Genomic DNA, 9,822 nt, shown 5'->3' on the forward strand with positions numbered 1-9,822 from the left:
CCTCACACACCCCTCCCTCCTGCCCCCTTCCTCCTTCCCCCTCCACTATCTCCAACCTCATTTTTTAAACTTTTGTTTTAAACATGTCCTATAAATGGAATCATACAGTATTCTCTTAGGATTGGCTTTTTCACTCAGCGTAAGTCTCTGGAGATTCATACAACTTCTTGTGTGTGTGTGTTTTCTGAGTAATAGTCCACGTATGTACCACAGTTTGTTAAACCATTCACCCACTGATGGTCAAAGTGGTTTCTAGTTTTTTGCTATTACTAATAACACTGCTATGACAGTTGTGTACAGGTTTTTGTTGTTTTTTATCACCCTATGCTGGTGATTCTAAGCCATCTACCAGACCATTCCCATCAACCAGCTCCCTGCCTAATAATACACCACTCTCTGCCACATTTGCTGCTGACACCATTCTCAACACTGCTGCTGGTGTCGCTGGTACTGGAAGTTTGGTCTGTCTTCCCTGGATTGGAGGGTGGTAGCGAGAGGAGAGGGCAGCTGTGATGACAGTTCTGCTAATAAGAAAACTTGGATGAGTCCTTGACGAGACTTCTGCTTTTCTTTTCATCTGCCCCCGTTTTTTCCTATTGAATAATGCTCTCCTTATTTTCTGATCCAAAATTCAGAGAGAACTATCAATACTTTGCTTGGCTTAATGTATCCCAGCCACCTTATGGACTAAAAATCAATCTATGGATAAACCATCATTGGGTCAGGTGCTCATGCCTAGTGCAATATGTAGCCATTCCTGGGTAAAGAACATCTACTTCCCCAAACTATGGGGCAGGGTCATTTCATCTGTGGGCTGTGCAGTTTCGTGTGTGTGTGTGAGTGATTTGTAAGAGGAGGCATTGAATGGGCAACTGCCATGTCCAGTATGCATGGATGATTCTCTGGGTAGAATAGAGTCCATCTTAGCCACAAAAAAAGCAAAAATCAGTAAATAACAAAACATTAACCTTTTTATAATAACGTTCCTTAAACTAAGGTTGTAAAATGAACTCCAAGATAATAAGATATAAAATTATCTGTAAACTTGTGAAAAGTCAGGTGATATACATCAAAAAAGGAGTACTTTAGTTTTGGAGAAGTTGATTTGTAGCCCTTCTTTCTTTTAATAAAGAGAGTACAGGTTTGGTTTACTGGTAAGGTCTCTGAGTCCAAGATAATGAAAACATAACATAGAAAAGTGCTTTGTGTTCCATTGTTTATAGCTGAGAACAACGAAAAGAAAAAAGTTCTCAAATTATTAAGGTATAATTTTTTAAGTGGCTAGGAAACACCTCTTACTCTAATACAGGGGTTGTTAAACTATGACCAGCCTGCCACCCGTTTTTGTAAATAAAGTTTTATTGGAACACAGTCGTGCCCATTCATTTACATACTGTCTTGGGCTGTTTTCAAACTACAACAGCATACTTGAGTAGTTGCAAAGGCCTATAATGTATCAGATATTTACTTTTTGGCCCTTTACAGAATAAGTTTGCTTTAATTTAATTATTCAGAGACCACTACTCTAATCCTGATCATTTTGGGTGGTATTCTATATGAGCATTAACCGTGAAAGCCTATGTTAGCTCATACAGCTTAATCCAAATTCCTAGCCTACAAAATTACAGGTTAAGAAAAGGTCGGCTGGGCTTCCCTGGTGGCGCAGTGGTTGAGAGTCTGCCTGCCGATGCGGGGGACACGGGTTCGTGCCCCGGTCCGGGAAGATCCCACGTGCCGCGGAGCGGCTGGGCCCGTGAGCCATGGCCGCTGAGCCTGCGCGTCCGGAGCCTGTGCTCCGCAGCGGGAGAGGCCACAACCGTGAGAGGCCCGCGTACCGCAAAAAAAAAAAGAAAAAAAAGAAAAAAAGAAAAGGTCAGTACATGATACAATCTATTAATTTTCATGGCGATTTTCTCCATAAGGCATTATAGGGATGAAAATAACAGAACTTTCATTAAGTAATAATACTGTCTCATGTAAAACTCTGCCCTGAGAAACCCAGACTCAAATATCTCAAGTTAGAAGTGGGCATACATAAAAATATCTTAAAAGACACAGCATTCAGTAAAATAAAAAGGTTTATTTTGGCATGAAGAAAGTTGAATATACATTACTGGATAAGCCCAGGCATCAAATTCCCTGACCTGGTTAGGCAGAACTGCAAAGAAACTTCCCCATATAGGCTTCACCTTTAAAGCATCCCAGAGTGGGGATAGTTGCCCACGTTTTGTGTCCTATAGGGAAGATACATACCATCCCGGCGGTGCTGCGAGTGTCTGTACAAAGTTCCTGCTTCATCTCTGAGATCCTTAGAAACCATTTTGGGAAGAGATACTCTTTATGAAGCAGTTAGGGGACATTGTCTAATTAGGCCTGGATTGTCAATATATCCTACATATCCAAGGATGACATGGGGTGACACTGAGTGGGACCACAGTGAGAAATACGGGATCTGCAATTAGACAAGGTGGGCTAGAATCGCCTGGACCACTGAGGTTAATGTATATTGATGGTGGCTATCTAAATCTTGTAAGGGCTGAATGCTTAAGATCCTTTTATAGGGAATTTAGTAAATATGCAAAGGTCAATTTTACTGAATTATTAGACACTGAAACTATAAGCCTCTTTAGCCACAAGTATAGCTCCACCTTCTAGATTATAAAACAAGTTCCCCTTGGGTAGATTGTAGCACATGGAGTGAAATTTTCAATTCATCTCTCAAACTTTGCTTTGGTGTCTGCTATAAAAAAGACCTAGTTCCTTTGCTACAAAAAAAAAAATCACAGATTTTTCTCCCACTTTTAAAAAACTGTTATCAAGGATAGACAAGGTTTTTTACTCAAGCTTTAAAAATATAATCCACAGCATCGTAAGATTACCTTAAAAATGTGATGATGACTGTAGGTGGTGAAAATGCTTTCAGTGACTAATAATTAGATAACACCCAACGTGGAAAGAAGAGCAAAAAAGTACTTTTTACCACAGAAAATGTAATGAGATGTTGCCATCATTTAGGGCTGTATACAGGTACTTTACAAACATAAAATTATAGCTTTACAAAAATCCAAGTTAGTACTTACATCTGAATACCCTAATTTTACATACTTAAAGTCCTTAATTAAAAACAAAAAAAAAACAGCAACAACTCGATTGCAAGTTGACAAATAGGACAAAATTCCTTGCCAAAAAATAGTTATTAAAAGCTAATAAATAGTTACAGAATATATTTTATACTGCTTTTTAAAATAACTTTTTGTTAAAAATAATAAAAGGCATAAAATAGGAGCTGTTATTTATGTTGTAGTGGTGAACACTGGGTTCGGGTTGCTATTTTAATGGCATTTATTCTGTACAATGTATCTATGTGGTCTGACATTCATTTCTCTTCCTCATTCCTGTTATTTAGAATTTCTTAAAGACAATGCCATTTCTTTAACTATTCAGTGAACATCCAGAAGCAAACGTACAGTGCAGGAAGATAATCTTTATTACATTTTAACTAGAAACAGAGCAGATAGCAAGTTCACGAGGTATTTTTGATTATTATTCTTTTAAAATCAGGCTTCAATAACAATAATCAAAAGCGAGCCTTAACTGCACAGATGTATTTTGGTCACTATTATAATCTTCAAGGCACAAAAGCCAGCAGCGTAAACTAACATAAAGGTAATGACTGATAAATTCTGACGTGCCCAAAATGTAGATCACTGCATTAAACTCTATCCTTGTATTTTCTTCATCTTCTTCTTACACACTGAACAATTATTGTTACTCAGCAAAATATCAAACATGCACATAGTATTCCTAGAAGAATACTATCTTAATATTGTCAACACTAAGCTTTTCTTTCCCCCCAGAATTCAGTGAATCATGGTTCCACTCCCTATATGTATTAGTGTTAGTGGTAATATGCAAAATTGATTTTGTTTTCAAGGTTAAATAGCAAATTGACTTCGCATTTGGTGGCCAGCTGTGTACCCTAATTTTTCATCTTTTATTTTCTTAATAAATTTAACTATATTTCATAAGCCCTGAGATATTCAATAACCTGCTAATGATTGTATACGTTTAATTTACACTTTACTCCACTCAATTTGAACCTCACATAATAAGTATTTAAAATTATTTACAGATGATTGTAACTAAAGCAATGACAAAATTTACTACTTGTATATTATACTGCTAATAAGGCCTTTAACTAAGAGTTGCATATTTTATGCATTTTTTTGCTTGTTAGGAGCAGTTCTTAAAATTACATCTATAATTCTGTCAGCAATAAGTGCTTTTCATTTGCTTACTTCTAGCTGGATAACCAGATTCACTTTTTTCCTCTCTTGTAAAACAACTTTTTTTTCCTTCCCAAACATAAATGTTAGTTGTCCAACTGAATAGGTACCAAAAGAAACTTAGAATTTGAACAGCATATTGATAACTATAATTAGCAGAGAAATAGCTCATAACAGACATTCAGTAAATGTTTGTAACACATGGAATGAATGAAGCGTAAGGCAGCTGTTAGAGTCATATACTTTTCATCATACACTGTAACTAATTTTGTTTACCTAGGGAATTCAGGTTACCTGATTTAATTCGCCCTCAAATGTAAATAAGAATTTGAAATTTAAAAAGCTGATTTAAGGGAATTCCCTGGCGGTCCAGCGGTTAGGACTCTGCACTTTCACTGCCGAGGGCGTGAGTTTAATCCCTGGTCAGGGAACTAAGAACCCACAAGCTGCGTGGCACGGCCAAAAAAAAAAAAGAATGGAATTACTTTCCACTAAATCATATGTACAACTAAGAAGGAGAAATAAAAAACTAAGAAGTGTTAACTAATTATTATCATTTTCTCCACATTTATCCTTGCAGTATTTTTGTTCACATATTTATCCCTGTTAACTTTTCTAGCTGAAAGAGAATTTAATTATCTGAATGGTTTTTCCCATCTCCTTAGGTACATATTATTAGTGAAAAGCTGGTGTAAATATAAGATTGTATTTTCATGTCATGCCATATTTCTGTATTTGTTTTTTGCTATTGTTGAGGTTTTCCTATTTAAATGATGCTGTATGGAATATGAGATAATCTGCCAACTTCCTATGAGATTGCTTGCTTGCACTATTCAGTTTTTGTTGATAGTTTTGAAGCATATTGCACACTTGTCATCTAGCACACGAATAAGTAACTGTTACTCTTTTTAGAAAGGATACAGTGACAAATTCTTGTTAATGGTTTTGGCCGAACATTTTTAGCCTGTTACAGGACAATAGCAATGGCAAAGACATTGACAATACAGTTCATGGTTCGGTTTTCCCATCTTACAGTACAGGTTCCTGAAAACACACAACAAAAGGACTTTGAAATACCAGCAAAACATCAGAATTACCAGGAAATATATATATATTTTTTTCATAGGTTTTAATATCATATTTCCTGCAATCTGTTAAATCTTCATATTTCCTATTTGTCTGATGGCATACTTGTCACTAGGTACAAAGCAATTCTGTTGATAAAGTCTTCTGGGAACTTAATTAGAGATAAATAAGGATTCGATAACAAGTACACTATTTGACTTTGCTAGAAGTTGGATTTTGTTTGAATCAGCTTAAAGTGTCTTACCATCAGATGTGGTGTCCCAAAAACATGAGCTGGCTGTGTGAAAGCCATATGCACTCCTCTGGACCACCGCACAGGTCACTAAAAATAAAGTTGCACAGTGAGAACACTTACAAACAAAGGAAAACATATCTAAGTGTTTGAGTTCGGAGCTCTAAAAGCTATAAAAATAACAGAAAACAAAGCATTCAGCGAATGGATTGAAAAATATAAGTCTCTCATCTTGATTATTTACCAGCACGATTCTGACCCCACTGGGTCCAGTCTGTTTGCTGCCCAGTGCCATAACCAATGGTGACTGTACTGCAGGTAAAATCTGGGCGAAATTATGTGCCTTGTCCCATGGGCATTATTCAGACACAGAAACAAAGAAAATATTCCACTTTACAAGTATTGTGTGGCACTTCACAGTCCTACACGTAAAGGAGGCATGGCACTAATGAAAGGATGACAGTAGGGCTAAGGGAATTTCACTGAAGATAATCGATGCAAATGTAAAAGATGATGCTACCAAGACAAGTAGATGGTTGGCGGGAGCTCAAACTGCTTTTGAGCTGTGAAAGCTCTCCATCTTTTAGGTATTATCACAGATTATTTTTGTGATGAATAAGTCAGAAGTCCTTCACCCCCTATTAGTATCCAACTTGAGTGTCTATCATTCATTTACATTCTGTAAATTCAGAGAAAAACCACAGGAACAAAGGTGAGTAAACTAGTGAGGAAGGACACCGATACTTACCAATATACTTATAAGCTTTTCCCAACTTAACCAGATGTGCTAAGGATTGTTCCACTATGCTTGCAGTCCATTGGTTGATGTTGCTATGATTATAATCTTCACCTCCCAAGACCCCATCTATACACTAAAAGGGCAGAGGACAATTAAACAAAGTATACACATATCGCAGCAAAAAATTTATTCAAAACATAACATACACTTATAACCTAATAAAACATCTTACAAGAGATGCATCTGTTAAATATTTATTATGCATCATCTCTGTTGTAGAATTTTCAAAGCATTTCCGCATGCATTATCTCACTCTATGAGATATTACAGGCCATATAAAGATAAATGTGACATGGCCTCTACTGTAAAGAACTTAACAGTCTAGCAGAGAAGCTAATAAAAGAACTCTATAATACAAGGAAGACTAATCAAGGGTGGTAAGTCATGTCATAAAAGGATTATGGGGGGGTGGAGATTTTAAAAGGGTGATAACAATTGGTTAAAGAATGGCTTTGAAACAGCTGGGATTTGAACTAGGTTTCAGATGCTAGAAATAAAGGATGAGACCAATTTAAAAATATATTTCTCATGTACAGTAATTATATCCTATTTCATATAATGTAACTGCTTAGCTCTCAAACAACAAGCACACCTGCCACTAAAAGTAAATCATCAACAAACGCTAGTTTTCAGGCACTTTAGAAAGAGAAAGTTAATTTTCCACGGTGTTTACTTGCATCCACTTCTGATACTTGATTAAGAGCACGGGTTTAGTGTCACAGTCTTAGGTTTTAAGGTCACCTCAGCCACCCCTGTGTGACCTTTCACAAGTGACTTAATCTCTTGAAACCCCTATTTTCCTGACCTTTAAAGTAGGGATAACAGCCTCATCAAGTTGTTGTGAGGATGGGGTGAGATAAGGAAAGCCGTGTGCTCAAACACAGTGACTGCCACAGAGTAAACGCATAAGTAATGACAGATATTACTACATCATTATCATTATTGCCGCTGTTATTTTTTTTCCAGTTTTATTGATATAATTGACATACATTGTGTCAGTTTAAGGTGTACAATGTGATGACTTGACACATGTTATATTATGAAATGATTGCCACAATAAGGTTAGTTAACACATTCCTTCCTCACATACTTACCTTTTGTTTGTGTGTGTGTGTGTGTGTGTGTGTATTGAGAACATTTAAGATCTACTTGCAGCAACCTTCAAGTATACGATACAGTACTGTTAACTATAATTACCATGGTGTATATTAGATCCTCAGAACTTATTCATCTTATAACTAGAAGTTTGTACCCTTTGACCGACATTTTCCCCACCCCATGACAACCACCATTCTACTCTGTTTCTATGAGTTTGGATTTTTTTAGATTCCACATATTAGTGCGATCATACAGTATTTGTCTTTCTCTGACTTATTTTGCTGCTATTATTTTTTATTCAAGTGATAGAGCCTGGAGAATAAAGCACTCATTCAATTCATTTATAGAATCCAGCTTAGTAAGACAGACACACACGTGCATGCGTGCACACTCACGTGCACATGTGCAGCCTTCATTTACTACAACTGGACTATAGTAGAGGCACTAATTAATATGGAATCTTAAGCTGGATAGTATAAACTCTTCACTAATCATAAAACGCAAAAAGAGAAATTAAATTTAGAGGGGTTGAAGAAAGTAACAACGTGGCTCAAATTATTCTCCTAGAATGTAACATGAAGAGTTAGGGGGGTCAGCGGCCCAAGGGTCACGGGGACAAAGATTTAATCCTGACTTTACCATTCCCAAGCTGACGGCCTTTGGGAAACCTCTTCCTCTCCCTAGACTGCTGTACCTTAATGGGAAACCACGAGCCCTTGTTTACTTTCAGGTTATCTAATAGGACCGCTTCAAGTTCTGCTCCAAACAACAGAAATATCAGGGGCCTGTGGATGCCACTGTAAATAGCCCTGCTAATTACTATTAATTAACATTTAGCCTTCTTCATTACCACTTCACCAGGAGGCCCACTAGATAATGAGGTCCTTAACCTGCTCTGTATGCCCAGGGCACGTAGCAGGCACTCAATACATGTTTGTTGTTGAGGTAATACTGGCTTTGATATACTCTCTGGGCATCCTGAATCAAATATACTTTAGATTATGCTCCAAGTTAATTCCATTTGTAACTCACTTTTTATATGAAAATTTGGGGGCAAGTTCTATTACTGACAATAAATAAAACATATGCATATCACCAATAAGTGAGTGGCTCTAAGACTTCAGCAGGAAAAATATATTAGCATAGGGGCTCAGAGGAAGGACTGTAAGAAAATAAGGAGATCAGCAAAAGATAAGAAAAACAGAAATGCCTGCTGAAACTGTATAATCATCTGGGAAGTGCTGAAATGTTTTCAAAGAGCTCTCTCCCTCCCTCTCTCCCTCCCTCCCTCCCTCCCTCCCTCCCTCTCTCTCTCCCTCTCCCTCCATCTCTCCCCCTCCCCCTCCCCCTTCCCCTCTCTCTCTCCCCACCCCCTCACCTTTCGAATGCCTCAATGGCAAAGACAGTTGGCTCATGGGAAGAGACGGGGAGAGGGAAGAGGATACACAGGTACCTGAAAGCCAGCTGTGGCAAACCTGAGATGTCTTTCGAGTCTCATATTTTATATGAAAATTTCAAATGAAGCTTGCTTTTGACTCCATAATGTATCAATTTGTTTTCATTTGAAAATGGTGTTAAATTATTTATATTACTTAACTCCCTGTTGCAAGTAAAATTGATGCTCTAAAATGCACCCAGTGGGGACTTTCCTGGTGGCCCAGCGGTTGAGAATCCATCTTGCAATGCAGTCGACACCGGTTCGATCCCTGGTCGGGGAACTAAGATCCCACATGCCACGGGGCAACTAAGCCCGCACGCCGCAATGAAAGATCCCACGTGCCGCAACTAAGACCCGACGCAGCCTAAATAAATAAATAAATTTTTTAAAATAAAAAAAAAATGCACCCAGTGGCTTCTAGGACCTCCTAGCCACCACTCAATATGTGGTATCTCATTTTAAGAAGCATGGTTCTTTTAACTGAACAAACCATCAAAGTAACCCATGCACGTAGGTTTAAAAATCCAACAGAAGAGCTTACAATGAAAAATAAGAATCCCCTCCCCACCCTTTCCCATCCCCAGCCCCCTTCCACAGAAGAAACACTTTTAGGGTACAACTGTTTTTTTTTTTTATCTCTTAAGGGTCACTCACATATCTAAATAATGTTTATATCGCTATTTCTTTTTTCTTCTTTTTCTTTCTTTTTTTTTTTTTTTTTTACAGTACACGGGCCTCTCACTGCTGTGGCCTCTCACTGCTGTGGCCTCTCCCGCCGCGGAGCACAGGCTCCAGAGGCGCAGGCTCGGTGGCCATGGCTCACGGGCCCAGCCGCTCCGCGGCAGATGGGATCTTCCCCGGCCGGGGCACGTACCCGCGTCCC

The 9,822-nt window shown here is 38.1% G+C and overlaps 1 protein-coding gene across 1 annotated transcript in view; it reads right to left on the minus strand.

The window, feature by feature from the left end:
* Positions 1 to 3,275: 3,275 nt before the first annotated feature.
* DYNLT3 (dynein light chain Tctex-type 3) overlaps positions 3,276 to 9,822 on the minus strand; it is an 11,542-nt gene continuing 4,995 nt past the window's right edge. The window contains exons 3-5 of the mRNA XM_024116479.3: positions 6,353 to 6,476; positions 5,617 to 5,694; positions 3,276 to 5,330 (exon numbers count right to left, since the gene is read on the minus strand). Coding sequence (XP_023972247.1) covers positions 5,254 to 5,330; positions 5,617 to 5,694; positions 6,353 to 6,476 — 279 coding nt within the window. The 3' untranslated portion in view covers positions 3,276 to 5,253. The remainder of the gene's footprint in view (positions 5,331 to 5,616; positions 5,695 to 6,352; positions 6,477 to 9,822) is intronic.

The sequence above is a fragment of the Physeter macrocephalus genome, chromosome 21 (assembly GCF_002837175.3).
Source record: "Physeter macrocephalus isolate SW-GA chromosome 21, ASM283717v5, whole genome shotgun sequence".
In the NCBI taxonomy this organism is placed as follows: Eukaryota; Metazoa; Chordata; class Mammalia; order Artiodactyla; family Physeteridae; genus Physeter; species Physeter macrocephalus.